Source organism: Chelonus insularis, unplaced genomic scaffold (genome assembly GCF_013357705.1).
Source record: "Chelonus insularis isolate UGA/USDA-ARS -01 unplaced genomic scaffold, ASM1335770v1 contig_294_pilon, whole genome shotgun sequence".
Classification (NCBI taxonomy): Eukaryota; Metazoa; Arthropoda; class Insecta; order Hymenoptera; family Braconidae; genus Chelonus; species Chelonus insularis.
The window spans coordinates 1-23,123 of record NW_023276473.1 but is presented as its reverse complement, the minus strand read 5'-3'; the positions used below and the strand labels follow the sequence as shown (position 1 = coordinate 23,123).

Sequence of the window (23,123 nt, the reverse complement as noted above, 5' to 3'; positions counted from 1 at the left end):
CACTTATGTCAAAATGGCAATTTCCAACCTCATTCGATTGAACTAACAGTTGATACCTTCAATGGATTAACTTTTATGATATTTAAAAATTTTATTACCGTTTTTTATGTTTAACTTTACTTTCTGATAATTTCAAGTTGTGAAAATGCTAAAAAAATCAGAGACAATCTTCTTTTCATGAATTTGCAATACTTTGCTCTACAAAATATCTCAATGAGAAATTTTTAAATCACAAATCAATTTTAATGTGAGAAATCTTGGAACTTTAATTTATATCTGAAATTCATTTTTAAAAACATTAAATAATTTATTCAATAATCATATCAATTTGATGAAAAAATTTGTATTTTTAAACATACGTCATTTATTCATAAACATCGTCATTTATTTTTGGTGAACAAAGAATTTACTTTGTTTATTGATAACTATTAATATCATTCGAGTTAAGAGCTTTCTAAAAAACTTGGAATGGATTAAATTTTTTTTTAAACGGAGCTTGATCAAAATTATTAGTATTTCACTTAATAGCATTTTTTGGCAGATACATGACCTTTAATTTTTTCCTAAGTAGAAGAGGTAATCCCTACGTCACTTTTTCTAGGAAAAACTTTACCGGTTTTTCTCACAAACAATCAAGTTCATGCAATTTTATTCATAAATTTTCAAAATATTTACTGTTTTTTACGAAAAAAACTTTCTGTTTCCAAAAATAATCAAGTTACATCTGAAGAAAATTATTATTAGATAAAAAATAAAAATTTGTATTATGATATCTTATTCAATTTGCACTTTAATCTTTTATTTTAAAAAGTAATGACACTTAAATAATACTAAGTTGTTTGATATATTTAGCACAGATGCAGCTTTCGATTATACATAAAGAAACTTTAAAAATTTATTTAATAATGAACTACAATTGATTAAAAAAACAGTGGTACTTTTTATATATAGAATTAAATATCTCAAGAACTATTGATCGTAGAAAACTGAGACTGCTCTTATTTTTTTCCCCATGAAGAACTTCAAAAATGATATGCACTATGTCTTGACCTCCGATAAATTGTTTCTGAAATATTTAATTTAAAAAAAAAAGAATTTATTATAAACAAAGAAATACATTTTTGTAAATGCTTACTGAAGTTACTTAACAAATGGTTATCAAATTAAATCGATTAATGTTCAACGGACTTCAAATTTATAGTGCATATTGACTGGACTATAAATGCTAAGAAAAATTATAAATTTGTTATAACTTTCATCACATACATACGTACAGACATTTCGAAACAAAAAAACTACATCGAAACTTAGATCTTTAACTATTTTTCTATTAGACAATCTAGTTTTATCTTTCTATTCTAAAAAAAAATCACGATATGTTTTGAAGATCTCTAAATGGCCAAGATTTGTAGATATTGAGAATTAAATTATTTAATACAAATTTCGTAAATGAATAATTTATTATATGATGATTTATTCTACATTATTCCAACACTATCGAAGTCTATTTTGTAAACATTATTAAAAGTAACGAAATAATTATTCTTATTGATTCCATTAAAAAACTTTTAATGTTTACATTGTATTATTCATATTTATATGTACCATTACAATTATAATGACATTTGCACATCTATTACTTTACTTTTTTTTATCAATGATGATAATAAATTTATTTTTTCATATATGCAATTATTAGATTAACATTGATTTACATCTTACATTATATACTTAATATGTAATCCGTTGTTTTTATAAAATTAAAAAGATAAATTTATAACAAAAATTTTTGTCACATTAGTAGTAAAAAGATATTTTAATTACTAAATTCCATTTATTGTAATTAAAAAAATTAATATTTATATTTACTTTTTATTCGTATACTGGTTTTGTGTGCAATAATATCGTACATCAATAAATGCTTTTCATTCAAATTGGAGTATAAACGCATTTTAAATGCATACACAATTGTTTTTAATGTTTTATTATTATAATAATTATTATTACTATTATTATTTTATTTCAGTTAGGTAAGAACCTATAAAATGTACTAAATTTGACTATTGAAAAATTATCTATTTTTTTGCTATTAACAATCCAACAATAATAATAGTCTTATAAACCAAATTATTTAGTTCTAAAGTTTTTGTCCGCATACTCCATGTTAGAGTTGCTATTCTCTTTTATAAAATAAAACGTTTGATAGAATTTTTTTTTTTAACAGTTTTTTTGTTCAACTAATAATTTGTATTGACTTTTTTTATATGAAATTGTTTAAATAAAAATTATAGCCTTAGTTTTTAAGAATTTTAGATGTAATTAATTTAGTATTTTTTGTAGTTTCAAATGATATTCAGATTAAATTACATTTTTAATTGATAAGTATTAAAAATTCTAACTATGGTGTCTGTTATTACTTAGTACTTATGTTCTCTAAATCAGTCTCGCAAAATTTATGCATAATCAGTATAGAAAATCGATAAATGCCATTGTAATTGTTGGATGTTTCTATTTGCAACCCAAATGTAAAATTTTTATTCATAGTTAATTAATAAATCAAGTACTTAAAAATATGTACATGTGTTATATAATATTTATAAAAGAACTAACATTCGTTAAATATATTATTTTTAGTATTCTTAAAATATTTTCAACTTTTATTTTTTGCATTTTTCTCATTATTATAAATGTAGTGTACTTCTTTATTTTGAAAGTTTTTTTTTTATTAATTTAAAGTAATTATTTTACCTTTTATTCATTAAAAAGGAATTTTTTAAATTCCAATTTCTTTTTGCTGTAACAAATAATATACCAACAGTAATATGCCATTCTGTTATTCATGAATAAGAAAATTTTAATACTTGATATTTGGCACAAGTTAATTAAAAAATTTTATTTTGTGGAGTTACAAGATGTCTTACACGTTTTTATGAAATGTTGAAAAATATCATTTTTACAGTTTTACATCATTTAATTGGTTTAATATAATAAATAGTAATCATGCATAGAATTTTTTCTTTTGTTTCTATTATTAAACAATTGATCTAAAAATTCAAATAATTGTTGATTCGATGAAACATGTATTAAATAATTACCATTAGAAATGGAAAAATGAATTATAAAAACAAGTGATAAAGTATAAATCTTGTTTAGATAAACTATTCAAGATATTTGTGATTATTTACTCTTTCGAAAATATATACATAACAGCACGTAATATTGTTTGTAGTGAAAATTTTTCAATCTTTAATTGTGAATGTTTCAAATTATCGTTGAAAAATGTTATAAAAAAACTTACGTGGATTTTTTAAAATTAAAAATAAAATAAAAGACACGTAGGATTTTTTTAGTGCATATACTAATATTTATAGATTTTTAATATTATATTTTTTTGAAAATTTTTGAACAAATCACAACTCAAAATATAAAATAATAAAAAAATATATGATAGTTGCTATCAATGACAATATTCATAGATCTTGGAATCATGAAAATGATGACAATAACCGAAATAAAGGCAAAAGTAATAATGATAAAAATATTAATCATAATGGAAAGCAAAAAAAAAGTATATTAAATATTAAAAAAATTATTTTATGCTCAAATGTAGATATATACATATATGTATATATGTACATAGTCGTAAACATATTCATATATACATACATACATACATACATACATATATATTATACATATACAATGATCTATAATTAAATATCTGTGAATTTAATTTTGATATTCATTTGTTTATTCCTAATTCTTGGTCAACAAAAAAAAAAGATGATCACGAATGTTTAACAACAATAACACCAGGTCGTTGCTGAGTTTGTTGTTGAGTTTGAAAATGCAAAATATTATTAACTTCTGTATGTAGAAGACGTTGTTTGTTTAGTGTACTAGTTTGTGAACTAGCCGTAGGTTTATTAGTCAGTGCTAATGGCACATCTTGCGTTGGTTCGTCGCTGAAGAGATGATCACCTTCGAGATGTCGAATTGCTTCCACAATAGTTTCTAGATTTTGTCGAGATGTATTCGCTAGATAAAGTCTTGCTTGAGACGTACCCTCTTCAAGAGAGCTAGCAGGAGAAGGCAGTCTACAAAAAAAGTAAATAGCATAAATACATCAAACTTTGAAAACATTTTTTATTATATTTGAAAGATAAAGACTTAATAATTACGATAAAATTAACAGAATAAAAATAAATAAAGAACATATTCGTTAAGAGAAAGATTCGTTTGAAATAATAATTTCAGAGTTTGGATTTAGCTTTTATGATCTACTTAAATAATATTTAAAAATTCAATACATGATTCAAAAAATAAATGTTTTTTTTTTTAAATTTAAATCATTATTTAATATGATATTATAATTCTTATACAAACCTTTCGACCTCAACTTTCGGTTCTGCTTTCATAGCAGCTTCAAGAACACTAGGTAACCGTTGTGGTTCTGTAGGTGGTGAAAAGGATCTTGTAGGACTTTTTGCAGTAAACGATGTGGCTGAATTAGTAAATTCGTTTTTATAAGGTACTTGTATCGGTGAAAAACATTCAGTATTTCCATGGTCTTCAATTGTAGTAAATACTTGATTAGAAGTTGAGAAAGCTACTATTTTACGAGAATCAGGGCACGAGTCTTCTTCTTTGATTATTTCATCAGCTACCAATTCAATTGGTTGTGGTGATAGAGGAGGAGAAGATGGTTCTTGGTCAGTAGTTTCTACTGTTTGCGTAGAACCTATAGCCGGAATTGACATAACCGATACAACTTGAAGTCCAGTTACAACATCCTCTGTCTCAGGTGCTATTATATTGTCAGCATGTTGTAATATCTTGAAAAGAAATAAGAATAAGCAAAAAAAATACTTTGAATACTTTTGAATCATTAAATATAGAAAACAAGAGTTATTTTTTTACCTCATGTTGATACGCTATTATTGGTTTTTCTTGATATCTATCTGGGTAGAGTTGCATTTGTATTGCTCTCAATTGTTTTTCAATTTGCAATCTTTGATGATGCTCTCTTTCCAACTGTAATTTCAACTCAATAACTTCATTATTGATGCCAACGTTATTTGAAGTATTTATTGTAGAATGACTATCTGCAGAAACAGTAATAACAGAAATCGGATCTGGAGATATGCTGCCAACTCCTTCATCACTGCTCTCGTTTACATTTATTGGTAAACTTACGACTACACCTAAAATTATTCAATTTTCATAATTTAAGAAAAATAATGCTAAATGTAATATTGTATGAGTTAATTATATGAGAATGGAGAAAGATACCACTGCTTAAAACTTATTCTTTGCAATTGATTGATTGTAATATCATACATTTATTTAGGTACATATAAAATTATTAAAAATTTATTATATACCTTGATGTTCAGCTTTTCGTTTTTTTATTGGCATGTCTCCACCTTCATGTTGATTTAATAATCTTTTAAGTTGACAATTTTGAGAAAGTAAATGGGTTTTTTCTTGCTCTAGTTGATAAATATATTCAGCGGTCTGTTGAAGAATGGCTGCCTGAAATGATTTACGAAATATGTAAAAATGTGATAAATGTAAAAAGATGATCTTTTTTAGTCTATTGAACAACATAAATTTATTATTAACATGTTACATTAATTGTATTTCTATGAAAAAAAATTATAATTCTTTCCAACCTGTGTGCTCGCTGGTTTTATTATTAGTATCTCGAAACATAATATTATAGCCGAATTGTAATTTATATACTATTATTAATTATTAATAAACACAACACATTGTATATCTTCAGATAGAATTAGATTATTTCAATCTATAAAACTACTAAATGTGCCAGAGTTGAGTACAATAGATATACAATTTAATATATTTATAAACTATACAACTGACTCTTATTTTCAATTGGTTATTTTGAAAAGAATATAAAAGATTAATTATAAATGTACAAAGTTTTGTATAATAAACTTTAGTCAGTTCAATTTCTAATATTCATTTTTTTCATACTAAAAAATTTTATAAATTGTCAAAATATTAAAATATGTAGTATAAGTATAAATATCTAATATTTTAAATGTTTGTTGAATTTTAATTTACTACTATGTTGTGCTATCTCATAACTATTATATACCAGGTGTAGCCATAGCAATATTGATCCAATTTCGTCAGAAAACAACCGTCAAGTTCTTTATTTTTTGTAAATGTTTCTAAACAAATAAATATAAGACACACATATAAACAATTGTATGTAAAATAATTTTCAGATATGATATCAAATTATCTGTTAGAAAAAGATTTCATTTCATTTTATACACCAAAAGAAAATGAGTTTTTTTTTTTAAATCATAAAAATAATAGCACAAAAATATAATTTTTAATATTTGTCAGTAGTAATTTCTAAATTTTTATATAGTAGATGTTCAGAAATAATTTCGATAGGATCTATTCGATTTAATATCTGACTAGTTGGAATCTTGACAAAGAAATGAGAAGTGAGAACGAATTTCAATCATTATGAACTATTAGAGTTCATCGTTCTCAACTGAACTCACTAAGAATGTTTTACTCATGAATATCAGTAATTAAAAATCGATGAACCAGATAATATTTTATATGATGAAAATTCGTTACATAAGTAAGTAAATGATACAATTAATTTTATCTCACCTTAGATAGCTTTTCTCCTTCATGATGGGGAAGTAAAGTTCTTAATGACTGAAATCCTGCATTGATACTCTGCATACGTCGTCGTTCATTGCTATTGGCGATCTCTCGCCTCATCCGCTTCTCTTGCTCCATGTGATTTCGTGATAATACTACCCTGTTATTGTTATTGATAATATTGTATGAAAGGCTTGAATTTTCAATATGACTACAATATACAGTATTATTTAAATCTTCGTCGACGTCGTTCTTTTCAAATTTTATTCCCAATTTGAAATTTTTTTTATCTTCCTCGTGTTCTGAATTATGCACTTCAACAATTGCAACTGTAGCAGGATAATTCTCGTTGATATCGTTGATACTGAAATTGAAAGAAATGATTGGTAATAAATACACATCAATTTATATAATTATGTATTTGACTCTAAATTCTAAAATATTCTGCTACGTGGTATGAAAGTTATGAAACTTAGTGTTTAAATTTAATATTTGACATGATATGACAATAAACACACTTTAAGTTAGGAAATGAGTTCGATTATTATAAAGAATAGGAAAATTTTATGAACAATATGTACTTGTTGATAATAATAATATTACACATTTCATTTACATAATTTTCATTTGATTATTACAAGCAATACACAGTTGTTACTAAAAATCATTCGTAGTTGAATGTATTTTGATGATGGTGTGGTTTTAGATTCTGATACACATGGTATTAATGTAGTAGAGAATTATTCCAATATATATTGAGAAAATTATTTTTAAAAATAATTTAAAGTATGATGTAAATTTTATTCAACAGTTAGGTAAAGAATTTATTGTAAATTTTGTCAAATGAATTTATGACAAAGCTTACTTCTATATGATTTATTAACATTTCAGATACAACAAATTATCATTTAATGCATGATTTCTCGTGGAATTCTGAGTCATTGTTCATTTACTCTTCTCCAAATCATTGAAAATGTTCTGATCTAAAGAGTTACCATCCTTTGGTCATTACAAAAAACTTCAATGACAGTGAAACAAAAAGTGTCTGGTAGGTAGAAGAACGTATTTTGTGTTTATAATTGTATTGAAGAATTTAAGTGAAATAAAATTGCAATCATTCATATTAATAAATAAATAATTTATTTAATGAAATATATTTATAATAAAAATAGATAATTTTGTAGCTGTCAAAAAAAAAATGCATTAAATATATTTTAAAAATGATTCTTTTTAATAGTGATAATTTTAATTATTGGAGTAAACAAGTAAATTATTCTGTTTTATTTAAAAAAAAATTTTAATAAAATGAAAGAATTAATCAACAACAAATGCTATTGAGATCAAGTTCACATTTTCAATGATTCTGTCTATTATCATTATCATTCTCTACGATGTTTACAAATTTTTTCAACATTATTAAAAATTTTTTTCAAACATTACTTATATTTAAATGTTTTCTATAATAACTTAATCTTATGTTTAGATATGCGCGCGCAAGATTCACATCTATATTCATAGTTAGACATTAGGCAGAGCTTATATCATGGCTCATTCTTAGGCGTGTGAGTCACAGCCAGCTGACGTCTGGCGCCACTCAGCTGGTCATTACCAATCTGGTGTCACGCGTCGACCATGGCGTTACTATTTCATTCTTATATCAGCTGTGTACTAGAATTGCTACTCTACTCGTTACATGTTTAATATTCAGTTTTTTAAAAATTTTACTATTAGAATATAGATTGCAAAGAAGATATAACATATTAAAACACATGTATCTATTTTAAAAATAAATCTGAAGAACTTAATATTGAATGAAAAAAATCATTTTTAAACAGAAATTTTCAGAATATGATTACGTACAGAATACTATTAGATCATAACTTCAATAATTGTCTATTTAACATGTTTAATAATACTTTTTTTAATTTAAGTATTGTCAATACTTTAACTGGATAAATAACAAATTTTGAATATCTATAGACTTTGTTATTGATTACAATCGAAATTGGTCAATTTTTTCAAACACTTTTATATTAATTGGTATTTGTATACATAAACATTTCGAACAGAAACAATTACATAATTGACTACTTAAATTTAACATTTTTTTCAAATATATGTACTAACAACTATTCAATAAAAAACTTCATTTTGTCCGGCTAATACCTATTCAGTCTGGGTAATTCAATTTTAGTGTATTTTATAATTTAACGATATACAAATATCATAGAACTTTTGTTAATGATAAAAAAATTAGTTCATCCAAATATTAAATAGTGCGGGCAACAATAAATATCCGCAATTTAAGTATCATAAATTTATTACAGTGAACAAACAGTTAAATATTTTTCATACAGTGTGCTTAAATAATGTTTACACTGTTTATCATATGATTAAATCAATTTATACATATATATGAGTGATTACTGGGTTTTTTTTAAATATACCAAATTATTTAAAAATTTATATTTAATCTGTTAGTCCATTTATAACTCAATATATATTAATAGATGTATTTATATAATTTAGGTACTACTGATCTTCTAATAAATTTTTGTTCACTAGATGAAATTTTTGCATTTCCAAGAATGCTCTGAAATTTGTATGAATATCTTTACAGTTTATTCTATTAAAAACTGATAAAATTTAGTTATCATAAATAATTATTTTATAATGAATTATATATTAGCGACATCATCAATTCTTTCTGTTTAACCATACAAATTGTATTATACAACTCTAATAATTACAGTATTAAATCTACTAATTGCAAATACATTAATGATAAAAAGAAAAATTGGTTAATTTATAATATATTATATTGTGATTACCAATTGAAAATGGTATTATATTTATATTCATGTGTGTGTGTGTGTGTGTGTGTGTGTGTGTGTGTGTGTACAGGCAATATATATGTCTATGTGTGTATCACTTCTTTCATATTTATTAGAAAAATGTTACAAATTTGTTATTGAGTAATGTGTAATTAGTATAATGATGTATGAATATTTGAAATAAAAAAAAAAACTATTTCAAAGCAAACTCACCTACAACCTTTTTCTTCTGGTATTTCAGTCGTTTGAACAATTTCTTCTATAAAAACTCTTCCATCACTATTATTAAACACTGACATATCTTATCAATATTTGCAAGTATTTCACATGTAATCTACCCTGTTATATTTATTTTCACTCCAATTTTTTTTGCCTAAACTTTCCACTATCCTTACACACAAAACGTAATCCATTGAAACTGATGAATGAAAATTCCCATCTAGATTTTTATGAACTGTAAATAATAAAGTTTATTAAAAATATTTCATAAGTAACAATATTATTATTCGGAATTTACTTACGTTTATAGAATTAGTGTTATGTATACATGTATACACGAATAAATACATATGAATTCATATACATCTACATAAAATATATATGTATATATATATATGTATATATATTGGTATGTGATCAGTGTGTATACCTTCGTGCTACTTTTTCTTCAAAGATGTTACATTTACACATAATTAAGTATTTAAGCACTAAAATCTTTGTTTTAACACTTATCTTATAATTTTTTAAGTATTTTATGGTTATTTTGCGCCTACAATACACACTGTAACATACACTATAATCGAATTAAGTCGAGTCACAAAACAGTTACTTGGCGATATATATTATAAAGCCTGCAGAAGTTTTATAATGGCGTTCTTTGGCGGGAAACAGCTGAGGATTTCGTCTACACGTCGTGAAACACTCCGCTGCCGGTACCAGGTCTGTAACTAGTTAGGGTACTTTCTTCAGAAACAATTTGCAAACATCCCCACTACTTCATTTTTTGCTCGATAACTTCAATTCGTTTGTAACTACTACTCACTATTTATTTATTCAACAAACTTTTCACAATACTTTACAGTACGACTATAATAAAATTAACACATTTATATATTAACTCCGAAAAAAATGTTCATTCTCACGATGGTTAGTATACCACTTTTATTTCAGGTTATTTAAATGTGCATCGTATAACTGTACTAGTAATATAGGGCAAATAATAAAAATGTTAAAATAACTACTTATATTTCTAATACTAATGATTATTATAATAAAAGTTTACTTGTACTATTTTTTATAATTTATTACATAATTTCAGGAAGCACAGTTCCGCTTAAGTGAACAACATATCTAACTTCATAAGCAAAGCTCTAATATTCGAGTAGAATGACAACGTATAAAACGGGATACCGTTTCGAAGTATTCATCCCTGTGCCACAAGGTATACAAAGTCAATTGCATTGCTGTATTACATGTCACCATTATTTGGATAAAATAAATATAATATTTTTATAATTAAGTATTTAATTTAACTCAATTTAGTACAAAATATCATAATAACGCTTAGTCTGAAGAAGAATATTTCATAAGGAACATTATCACAAATGAACTATTTGCTCATTGCGGAGGTTACCTTTTAACGAAAAGCATGCGACCGCGCGGGAAACATCTGCCAGCTGGCTGATGCCCCGCCCATTTACACACATACAACTATTAATTATGTCGACTCACATCGCCGTTTATGGAGTTATAAATAATTAATATAATTTATATTTTTCTGTCAATTCCCGAATTATATAAATCACATTTGTTTTACTTCTTAAACTACTGCTGGATTATTTTTATGTATAATTATTTTAAATTTGTTAGTAACCGCAAAATAATCACATGTATAGCCATATAAGTGTATACTATTTTTATCTATACTACTGTAGAGTCTTTTGTTATTTTTTGCAATAAATACAAATATTTTTCAATCATACTTAGACAATATGCCACTATTTAACATCATATTTTTGCCATGTAAAAAAAATTATAAAAATTGAGTGGAGTATTTATGTAGATACTTATAAATTACATATCAATGTTACTTGAAGATATTAAATTTATATAAAGAATAAAAATTATTCTGGCATTTTATTATAAAAATTTATGTTGTATTTAAAATATACATAAAATTCCATAAATCAAACTATATGAAATCAATGAATAAATGATGATAAGTTATGGAATAAATTTTGATATGAATATGTCTATAAAATAGTTACTTATTTATTTTAAAGAATCAGCAACATTTACATTAGAATAGTACGGCTTTTTCAATATAAGTTATACTTCTTACAAATTATAGTAAGCATAAGTATAGCAAAGCATTATATCACAAAAATTATGAATTTTTTATAATTTATATTTTATCCAAACGATTGTGCTAAATTATACACTTCTAATATAGTAATACTTATGATTGCAAATTTTATCTAGAATTGAATATTTGAAGGAAATATTTTTCGGGTTTTCACGTATGAAGATTTATGTGACCTGAAAGTAATACAATTAAACAAAAACCCTTACGATTTATGATTAAAAATACAAATTTAATACTTATACTTATTATTAAATTGAATACTTATGACTAAAATAAACTACTCAATTATTGACACTTATTTCACTTTATTACTATGAAAGATTTTTACAAGTAAACGTCAATGGAAGGACATTAAGACTAGTATAGATTACTCTATGATAGTCTTCAAATAAACTGTTTTTTTTTCATCATCGTCTTTCATTGATTCTTTTCCTATTGATACATTTTTTCTGTTCATTTTTTCATTGATGTAAAAAAGATATACGCATATCAAAACTTTTTCAAAGTTATAATAGACTTATTAATTGTTGTTTATAGAAATATTTTAAAAAATCAGATTGTAGAACTTTTTATATTGTTGATGACTATTTATAGTTTTTTGTCAATTTTATAATCATTATTAATCATCACATACTTAAAAATTATTCATATCATATAATGATGGTAATAATAAGAATAATCATTTGTATTTGAATAGTAAGATGAGAAAAACATTACAATTATTAATGAACTGAAATAATAACTGAAATTATAGAAAATTATTTTTCATTTTATAATAAACAATTTTACTATAATTTTATCTTTCTAACTTATAATACTAAAGCCTGTAAACTATATAATTACTAATATTATAATAGTTTTTTGAGACCTAATTTTAGCCTTTCTTGAGCTGGATTTACTTTGATTTTTAACTGTTGAATAAGATCAAATATTTTTAAAGATGGGCCAACCTTGAAACCGGTTAAATCTATTATTTGATCCTTAGTGAGAGCAAGAAGTGCTTTGCCATCAATTTTGTGATTACTAAAATTGTCACAGTAACTTGCACAATCGTTTATACGTAAAAATTGAGTCACATCGAAAACATTCCATTCGTTAGGAATTAACTTATTACAATAAGAATTTTTCATCCATCCGTCTGTTATTTTCGGAATGTATTTGCTATTGACTGAGCTAACCTGTAAATGAAAAATATTACATTACAATGAATGATAAAATAAAAGGCATATTTAGTAATGAAAAACTTGATTATACTAACATCATCTTGTATTAATTTTGATAGATTTTCTTGACCGCTTGTTGGTAAAGTTTGATCAGGACCAGCTGCTTGAGCAGCTTCAGGTTCCTTTTCATCTTGCCTAGGTAAACTTTCAAATTCACGAGCTCGTTCAATCTTGGTAGCTTCTACGAGTTCTATTTCTTTTTCACGCCCTTTGAGAACATCAATCCGTTCACTATGGCGGGATAAAATATTTTTAGAACATACTATTTTACCACCTTTTTTAATTTTACGTTTTGCTTTACGTTTAAGGCCTCTCGGTGTTTTTACTGTTGGACTAATATTTTTAGTGAGTACTCGTGGTCCTTCAAGTTTATGATCAACAAGGTCACACCAACCTACTGGATAAATATCAGGACTTTGACAATCTAACCACTGGTCATATTCATCTTCCCATCCGTCAAAATGAACACGCAGTAATCGACCAATTACTCTAGTAATTGTAGCTACACAAACTAATCTGGGATCCATCAAATCAGCTGCTTCCAATCTCATTCCTTCAATAAAACCATGTTGTGGAATTTCTCGATTAAATAATTGAACTGGAGCTGGTAGAGCATTCGTTTCTGCTAAATATGCATTCCAACTAAACGTAGTTGGATCACAACCTTTCGGAGGTGTTAACGGTAGACCATTCTGAGCGCAAAATCCAACTGGAAAAATGCACGGTGAATTACTGTTATAACAAAACCAATCAGCACCATTAGTATCTTCATCATAGCTATCAATCCTTATCATTATATAATTTTCTTTTAAGACTTGCATAACGGTTGCAGCACATATTGCTGATAAATTTAATGGATCAATAGCTTCAAGTTTCATTCCTTCTTGAAATGAATAATTAAAATTTATATGGCTCTTTGGCACATGAAATAAATTTTCTGTAGCATCATCTGAACATAACCGTCCCTGTGCTACTCTTTGTAAATATTCCGGATAGGCATCAAGTGTTTGACCAACTCTTTTAGCCCATCCTACTGGATGTATGAGCGGTGAGTCCTCGTGACACCAAAAACCATTATCCTCTGGTGGAGAATCATAATATCTCACGTGCAATCGTTTACCAATAATTTTTTGTATTGTAGCAACTTTAACTTGAGAAATTCTGTTCTTATCAACAACTTCTAAATGTAAACCACAACGAAATCGGGATTTTATACTTTCATTCACTTTATTATAAAAATTCGTAGGTAGAGTTCTAGCACCAGTGAGTCGTCTCATAAGAAAATCTTTCCAGTCTTTATATTTATTAGCAATTGTGTTTGGAGGTATTAAAGGTTTTCCAATAGTAGCACACCAACCAACTGGATGAATGTCATTAGAACAAAGTGAAACCCAAAAATCTTTATCAGCATTATGGCCAAATCCTTCATAACGTAATAATGCCCTGTATCCTGATATTCTGAGGACAGTAGCTACCCAAAAAGAATCAGGAAAAGCTTCACAAACTTCATCACAATCAGTATTTTCAACTTCTACTTTCATTCCAACAGTAATGTTATCCCATAATTCTGATATGGGAGCATGTTTAAAACATGATACTGGTGCTGCACAGAAGCCCGGTTCAGTAAGTTGTGGTGTCCAATCATATGATCCTGCCATATCTGCTGTTCTTTTTCGTCTCACTGGTAAATCTTCAGGCATCACCGTTTCTGTGATTACTTCATCATTATCCTTATTTTCTGAGCATAAATATTCTCTAAACTCTGTTTTATTTGTATTTGACGAATTATCACTATGTGACATTACTTTTTCATCTTTTGAAGAGTTAATAATTGGTTGATCGAAATAATGTGACGGGCTGTATGTTGAATCAGCTGTAGGCATAGTATGTTCTGAAGATCGAGCACATGCTCGGCTACAAAATCTTCTTTCTTTTGTATAAAATGCATGTTTAACTCCTATTGCTCCACATTTTTCGCATACAGCAATCCCATCTTTCCGAATCGGAATAAAATTTAAATCTGTATGAGGTTGATAGGCAATAGGAGTTTTTAGTATTAAACCTGGATGTTTTATAGGTTTTATTTTACGATTACGACAATCTTGAGTGGTTTGAGTAGCAGCATTACTCACTATCATTCCACGCTCTTCTTCATCATCTTCATCAACCTCTTCAATGTGTTTTTGTTTTTGTCCATTTTCATCATCATCTTCATCGTCGTCTTTTTCTATGTAATCGTCCAGTGTCAAATATTCCCTTATTTCTTCATTCTCTTCTCGAAGACTGTATTCCTGTAAAATTGCTTTTATATTATTGTTATTGATTAATTACTATAAAAACTACTTTTAAAAAAATATCATTAAACCTGATATTAAGAATCTTATTGTAATACAAAGAATATATGCATTTTGATGTACCTGATCTATTTCTGGGTTTTCCAAATTTTTAATACTTTCATTAGATTCTGAACACTGATTAGTGAACGATTGAGGTAAGTATCTGATCATAGTAGTTGGAGCCACTTGATTGTTACGTATATCTTCAAAGGAATGTGAAGTATGGGTAAAAAAAGAACTTTCAGTAACATGCCTTGAATCTATCATAAGTTCATGTGACGGTTCACCATGAACCATCATGTCTCCCATCCATACCATTCCGAGTTCAGGAATGCCAGGTATAGAAGTATACACCGGATTGACACAAACATTTATTCCTGAATTAAAAAAAGTTCATCAAGAGTTAGTATTTATTTCAATAATAATAATAACAATAAATAATATTTAAAAAAATGATGTATTATACGCATTACAAAACAATTTGCTTAAAAAAATGTAACACTAGTCGTGCTATTTGATTATGTATAGGTATACTTTTCAATTAATTATAAATTAATAAAGAAACAATAAAAACATTTAATTACAAAATTAATAGGATTAATAATAATAAAACAATATATAATCATAAAAATTTCATTACTGGGAATATTTCAATTCATTCTCAAAATATTTTTAACAACGTGATATATTTTTAAAATTAATAATCTATTATTGTAATGAAATTTTTATTCTAACAATCGATAAAAAATTTTATCTATTTAATTTATTAAAAATATATAAAACAAATAAAAATATTAATAAAGCATGGTATTCAAATTTTCACAATTTTTTAAAATATATTTAAATGTCAAAATTATTAAAAATAAAGATATAAAATATTATTAATTACAAACCATTTGGAGCTTGCATATTTGTGATTCAACTGAATCTCCGATAACGGGGTCTGTATGTTCTTCATTCAATATTATCGAAAACTAATCTTTGCACTCATACTTTTGACAGCAAAAACTCTAAATGATGATTTTAATGTAGTATTACCAATTTATTTATGTTTATTGTTCTCTCCATTTGCCTTGATACTTAAAAAATTGTATTGTAACAAAAACAATTGGGACTTATTCACCACTTTAAATAAGCTAAACTCAATTAAACGCTGAGTACACAACATTAGAAAACAGAAGGTAGAGTAGACAAGTAATCATGTATTTACTTTTTGTTTATATGTACTTCTAATTTTAGTAAAAATAGATTTTATATTTTCTTGAAACATCAAATAAAAAAACTTTTTACTGAATATCCAGACACATTATGTTTGCTATTGTATATGTATGTATATACATGTATTTAGGTATAGTTTATTTGAAGAAAGAGATATGGTGAACTTAAATTTTTCGTTGGAATCAATTGTACCAAGTTCCTAAATACAGAATCTGGCACAGTGATGTTAAAAAAGATGCTGAAATATGATTGACTGCACTAAACTAGTACTGAATAACAAACTTTCACTGAAACATGGTTGTTACCATCATGCTTGTGATGGAAAATTACTAGCATTTTTAGTTTGTAGCTCTTTTGTCGGTTAATTGACTGGTTATTTAATCGTAAAAATGGCAGCTACCGCGCAAATTTGAAAATTGAAATGGATCGACAGTAAAAGGTGAATGATAAAATAATTAAGAACAAATGAATGGAAATTTTTTTTATTATAAAATTTATTATGCACTAATATAAAAATTTTAGAAGTAAATTACAGTATTATGTACAAAATTTCCATAATAGAATTATTGAAATTTATTAATGGATATATAAAAGATTATAATAATTTTATTACGTTACTGAATATTTAGTTGGTTCATCAATAGGCTACCTTACCCTCATTACGGGTTTACGCTGATTCTTCTGTTTTCATTTACAATGCAAAAAAATTTTAACTATAAAAAAATTGTTTCCGATTGTTTACATGGAATAATGAAAAAATAAATTTAATATTGAAGAGAATAAAAACAAATAAATTCTATGTCTTGGTAACATTTTTTATAAGTTCTGTATACTGTGTATTGTTTTTCGCAATTACTATTATAAAAAACAAAAAATTACAATAAAAATAATTATTTATAATTCACTTTGACGTTAGCGACCATGTTTCAGCAAATAGTCAGTTTAGTGTGAAACTTTATCAACCATTTTTCAGTACATACAATTCGAATATCACCAGTTCTATATTTGAAGACACCAAAAAACAAATACTAATATACCATTTCGTCATCGACTGTGATATTGTGCGTGAGAGAATCCATGTAGCCAACGTTACGCGATGAAATGTTAATTATAGTTACGGCAAAATGGAGCCGTCCCTAGCCATAGTGTACGATCATAGAAAACTCCCAAAAATGTCAAGTGTATAAAAGTTGTTGGATTTTATCAAAACTTTCTGTCTTTTTGTACGAACGTCCAATGTTGGGCATATTCATTTGTACGTTAGTTCAGAAATTTAGTGCTACTGGTGTAAACAATACTCACTTTCAAATACAACGAATTCTGTGTCAATAAAAATGGCAGCAATCATTCAGATTGTTCGCTTTCAGTAAAAGTTTACATTTATAACGCTAAGTCACATTTCAGAGATGTGGCAAGCGTTAGATTCAGTTAATTCCACCGTTAATTCTGGGTCTCAACAAGTTGATCAATTTGGTACAACAGGTAATAAATTGCATACATCCATATATATAAATGATACTTACATACGAGTCATACATATTTGTCATTAATGCATATATATTAATAATGTGACAATAAATTACGGTATCTTAAACAATTATTGCTATGTTTCCATACATATTGTTATCATCATTATTATTATTATTTGTTTGTTATTGGCTATTTATACTATTGCTATTATGCAAAACAACGAAAGTTCAAGTGAATAATTTTGTTTTTCATGTAATCAAATTATCATTGTATATAATTTATAAGAATTCCAAATGGTTATTTATGCAGTATTTTTTAGAAATATTTTTTGGAGTTACAGAGCTTACACCAGAACAGCAGAAAATTCTTATTGACATTCGTCGGAAGAAGACTGAACTTTTACTAGAAATTCAGGTAGATATTTTTGAACAATAAGTTAAAGAAAAATTAAAAAATTGTTTGTGTATAAATTTAATTATTTTTAATTAAAATTTTTTAAAAATAAAAAATAACAACAACATGAAACAAAAAATACAAACATTTGCTGGTTATGTACAATATTATGTCTATAAATGATTGATTACTAAATTGAAGTATCATTCAGAACTTGCTCAATGTATTATTGAAACAATTCTTGTAATATTATTTGCTTTTAGAACTTGAAAACTAAGATTATTATTAATCACAAATTTACAGATAAAACTTAATTACGAGTAATTTCAAATATTCGGTATAGAATTTACGAAATACGCGACATTAGAGAATTTAGTTCTTTCATTTAAATTTATTAATTAACAAAATAGTAAAATGTTTAGAAAAATAAAAGATTTTATTTCGTACGAAAATTGATTTTGATTTTCTTCGTCCATGTTTCATATGCTTCTAGATGTGCTGTTATAAACAACATCACTTCCGTAGTTGATTGATTAGAATACAATTAGTCATCATTCATATTAATTTTTAACCGATAAAATTTATGATTATATTTCCATGCTAAAAATCTGAAATGTGTATACATTTATAATATAATTTTATTATTAATGAATTATAGCAATTAAAGGATGAGCTCGGAGAAGTTGTGGCAGAAATGGAAGCAATGGAAGGAGGAGGGTTCTCGATGGAGGAATCTAATAAACCATCGAACAAAGCAAAGCAAATGTCGATTGGGCGTAAAAAATTTAACATGGATCCAAAAAAAGGCATTGAGTACCTGATCGAGCATAATTTATTATCGCCTACACCAGAAGATGTTTCTCAGTTTCTATATAAAGGCGAAGGTCTTAATAAAACTGCTATTGGCGATTATCTAGGCGAGAGACACGATTTTAATGAACGCGTATTACGAGCATTTGTTGAACTCCATGACTTTACAGATTTAATTCTTGTTCAAGCTCTTCGTCAGTTTCTTTGGTCATTTCGATTGCCAGGGGAAGCTCAAAAAATTGATAGAATGATGGAATGTTTTGCACAGAGATATTGTCAACTTAATCCTAATATTTTTACAAATACTGATACATGTTATGTTTTGAGTTTTGCCATAATTATGTTAAATACTTCATTACATAACCCAAGTGTTAAAGATAAGCCGAGTATTGAACAATTTATTACTATGAACCGAGGTATAAACAATGGGGGAGACTTACCTCGGGAATTACTTGTTGTACGTATTCCTTGTTTTATCCTTGATATTTTTATAAGGTAAATAAGAAATCTACAAAAATATTATTATTCATTTAAAGAGTCTTTATGAGAGTATAAAAACAGAGCCTTTTAAAATACCTGAAGACGATGGGAATGATTTAATGCATACATTTTTCAATCCTGATAAAGAAGGTTGGCTTTGGAAACAAGGTAATATAAATAGAAATAATAATTATTTGTAAATGTACTCATTATATATTTATATACATATACATATATAACTTTATGCTTTTGCTACCTTGGTGGAGACAGCAGGTAACTGTACGCCCCAAGATGCTTTTTTTAGTATTTTTATTATATGCTACTTATTGAAACGAATTTTTTCAGGCGGCCGCTATAAAAGTTGGAAAAGAAGGTGGTTTATTTTAAATGATAATTGCTTGTATTATTTTGAATATACTACGGATAAAGAACCACGAGGAATAATTCCTTTAGAAAATATTCAAGTTAGAGAAGTTCAAGATAGACATAAACCACATTGCTTCGAATTGTATGCAGCAGGTTCTGAATTCATTAAAGCTTGCAAAACAGATAGTGAAGGAAAAGTTGTGGAAGGTAATTATTTAGCTGTAGTATTATTTTTATTTTTGCTAATAATCGTTAAATGTTTAGGAAAACATACTGTATATAGAATGTCTGCTGCAACAGATGAAGAAAAAGATGAATGGATAAAATGTCTTAAACAAAGTATATCACATAATCCGTTTTACGATATGCTGGCTGCACGAAAAAAAAAGGCTCAAAAAACCAATCTTCATACGAAGAATTAGAAAAATATATAGAATTATAGGAATAATTGTTATTAACGTAAAAAAATCAAAGTACAATCCTCTTAGTCATGCGATTTCGTCTAAAAATGTCGAATGAAATGGCATTAAGATAAGAATGAGAGGTTATTATTGTCATTAGTCATTTCATTATTTTAATTCTTTTATTTTTAGTTAAAAATTGTAAAATGAATGGCATTCAAATAGTAAATTTCATGCCTAGGAAGGAAAAGTAGACCAACTCAAACCATGAATAAGACTGCGACCTGAGCCGAAAGCGAGGGTAGTAAAAACGTGATTAGAGATGATCTAATTATTCTATCTAGGGTTGAATGTTTTTTCACCATATATGTGCTGAAAGTTTCACAAATCTTATATATAACAGTAAACTTTTGGCGGGGATATGGTTACAATAATTTAACACTTCTTCCTATGTAAACATTGAAATTAAAACGCATGTTTTGTAAGTTGATACGTTGCTTTATGTGTATAAAAGATATTTATTTTACATAGATCTGTATTGCTGGATATTTTTCCGTATACATAAGTTAATATTACATGAATAAATGGTATTTTTAATGACAAAAAATCCGATGAAATGTATGATAGCGTGATCTGAAAGCGAAGAAAATTCAAGTGATAAATATGCTCCGTGATATTCACAGAATTTTCATGATAAATTTCATGTGTAATATATTATAATTGAATGAATATTTTAATTATAAATGTGATATCGGCAATATTTCACTATTTATGCTTTACAAAACATATATCTAATAAATATTAAGGAATCTTGAATTTCATTTGTGGATAAACGTTTTATTGCGTATTCAGTTAGGAAACGATTTCACTTTACTGTAAATAAAAAATATACTGTCACATAATGCAGATTCGCTTTTTTTAAACAGGATAAAAAAGAAACAACAAGTATTTGATACATAATATATATCATTTTAAAAATGGCAAATTGTTCGTTTTTGCGAAAAAAATGGGTCGGCGAATGTTTTCGTTTGAAAAGTTGAACGTTTTTAAGTACTGGAATTTGTGAACGAACTCTAAAATAACAAAAAAAAAAGTTCAAATTCAATTTGTTTGTTTTAAACATTTGTCTTCAGACAATTGAATCAATACTTACTTATCATACAATGTCTTCAAAGACATTGAATCTTCAAAAGTGTCTTCATACATTTCATAGTGAAGAATCATCCAAGAAGTTTTAAAAGGCCACTGCTCAGTAATATTGATCCAACTAGCTAAATGATACCAATTAAAGTCAATCTGGAATGCTTTTAATAGTCTTCCTGCAAATAAAAAATTTATCACAATATATTTCAATTATTTTAAAATATGAAAAATAAATGTGAAACAAAAATTACCCATAACATAAAAAACATTCATTAAACGTCGCATACTGCGTAGATTAACATCACTAAAAGTAATCATCAGTCAGTAGCATTTTATTTAAATCTTGAGCACCTCCAAAGCGATTTAAATTACTACCAATGCTGCTGGCAATAGATTTATTCAATCGCATCTTTCGGCTACCTCACCTGACTAATTAATTTGTCTGTTGCATTTGCTTGACACTCCACGTAAGAATATGAGCTTCGTTTCCAATATTCATTGCTGGTACACCAATCTCTGCTAACTCTGAATATGGATATAAATGGGTTTGCATTCTTTTCCAGTGACCATGTAAGTGATCTTCAAGAATCTCTTCTTTTAACATTATAATCTGTCAAATGTTTGTTTTTAAAGAGACTTTTGACAATTTCTGTACTATTAAAATTTTTATCCTGAGGCGCAATCTTACAGTTAAGAAAATATTATTTTCCAAATAATTATGTTTTCTACATTATCATAACTCAATAATAAACGATTGCAGCGCCCTCCGTCATTTTATCACACTAAGTTGCCTTTCGCTTTTTTTTAATTAATGCCCGCAGGCTGCCAACTACACAGTCAAAAATTGGTACGACTGATTTTCGGCAAACATTCGCCGACCCAAAAAAATTATTAACGCGAGGCTGTAGACAGATTTCTCCCTAGAAAGTCACTATGTAATTTGCCATGACCAACCACGTCGTTGAAAATGAATAATTTTTTTCAGCTTAGGTCCCAAATGGAAGCTTATATCATTCTCTATGTCTATCTACACGAATATTCGTGATTTATTTATTTTATAATTATTAAAGATTAAAATTAAGTACGAATTCACTAGATTTTGAGGTGCCATGGCGGTTCTCGCTGTCATCAGCCCACGACTTGGAAAACAATTTATTTTGTAATAATTACTACACTAGCACTAGAAAACTTAGTAGAGAGATATGTACACTAATTTTTTGGATTTTTAAAATTATTTTTATGAGATAATCACAGTTCGTCATTGCAAATTTGAGGTGTTCTTGCATGGATTTTGACACTTTTTTGACTCAACAGGTAGCGCAGCAATGCTCTCACGACTAAAGTCCCTTAAGGCAGAGAAGAGAGACGTCTCTCTTCTCTGCTTAAGGCTGGGCTGAAGTCAGAGAGGCAACTGACTCCCCCTATCCAAA

At 26.8% G+C, this 23,123-nt stretch overlaps 4 protein-coding genes across 6 annotated transcripts; 1 reads left to right on the top strand and 3 right to left on the bottom strand.

The window, feature by feature from the left end:
• Positions 1-3,742: 3,742 nt before the first annotated feature.
• On the bottom strand, positions 3,743-10,964 carry crp (cropped). The gene is made up of 7 exons (XM_035080490.1): positions 10,010-10,964; positions 9,702-9,942; positions 6,661-7,018; positions 5,385-5,535; positions 4,921-5,204; positions 4,387-4,835; positions 3,743-4,097 (listed from the first exon to the last, which is right to left on the bottom strand). Exons 2-7 carry the CDS (start codon positions 9,785-9,787, stop codon positions 3,788-3,790), a joined length of 1,638 nt encoding a protein of 545 aa, XP_034936381.1. The 5' UTR covers positions 9,788-9,942; positions 10,010-10,964; the 3' UTR covers positions 3,743-3,787.
• A 1,177-nt stretch (positions 10,965-12,141) lies between these two features.
• Positions 12,142-16,936, bottom strand: LOC118065298 (polycomb protein Sfmbt-like). 2 transcript variants are annotated; one of them, XM_035080478.1, is made up of 4 exons: positions 16,306-16,936; positions 15,494-15,789; positions 13,112-15,367; positions 12,142-13,031 (listed from the first exon to the last, which is right to left on the bottom strand). In XM_035080478.1, exons 1-4 carry the CDS (start codon positions 16,319-16,321, stop codon positions 12,702-12,704), a joined length of 2,898 nt encoding a protein of 965 aa, XP_034936369.1. In that variant the 5' UTR covers positions 16,322-16,936; the 3' UTR covers positions 12,142-12,701. The 2 variants fall into 2 exon arrangements, with proteins under 2 accessions (XP_034936369.1, XP_034936370.1); XM_035080479.1 differs by lacking the exon at positions 16,306-16,936 and having other exon boundaries at positions 13,112-15,378; positions 15,494-15,634.
• A 728-nt stretch (positions 16,937-17,664) lies between these two features.
• On the top strand, positions 17,665-21,076 carry step (cytohesin steppke). 2 transcript variants are annotated; one of them, XR_004690156.1, is made up of 7 exons: positions 17,665-18,112; positions 18,441-18,514; positions 19,152-19,760; positions 19,840-19,951; positions 20,129-20,356; positions 20,414-20,693; positions 20,792-21,076. XR_004690156.1 is itself a non-coding variant. In XM_035080476.1 (6 exons), the coding sequence occupies exons 1-6, from the start codon at positions 18,037-18,039 to the stop codon at positions 20,569-20,571; spliced, it is 1,257 nt and encodes a 418-aa protein (XP_034936367.1). In that variant the 5' UTR covers positions 17,665-18,036; the 3' UTR covers positions 20,572-21,076. The 2 variants fall into 2 exon arrangements, 1 of the variants encoding a protein (XP_034936367.1); XM_035080476.1 differs by having other exon boundaries at positions 20,414-21,076.
• A 149-nt stretch (positions 21,077-21,225) lies between these two features.
• Positions 21,226-22,992, bottom strand: LOC118065296 (kinase D-interacting substrate of 220 kDa B-like). The gene is made up of 3 exons (XM_035080477.1): positions 21,945-22,992; positions 21,704-21,869; positions 21,226-21,623 (listed from the first exon to the last, which is right to left on the bottom strand). Exons 1-3 carry the CDS (start codon positions 22,009-22,011, stop codon positions 21,416-21,418), a joined length of 441 nt encoding a protein of 146 aa, XP_034936368.1. The 5' UTR covers positions 22,012-22,992; the 3' UTR covers positions 21,226-21,415.
• Between the last annotated feature and the right edge of the window lie 131 nt (positions 22,993-23,123).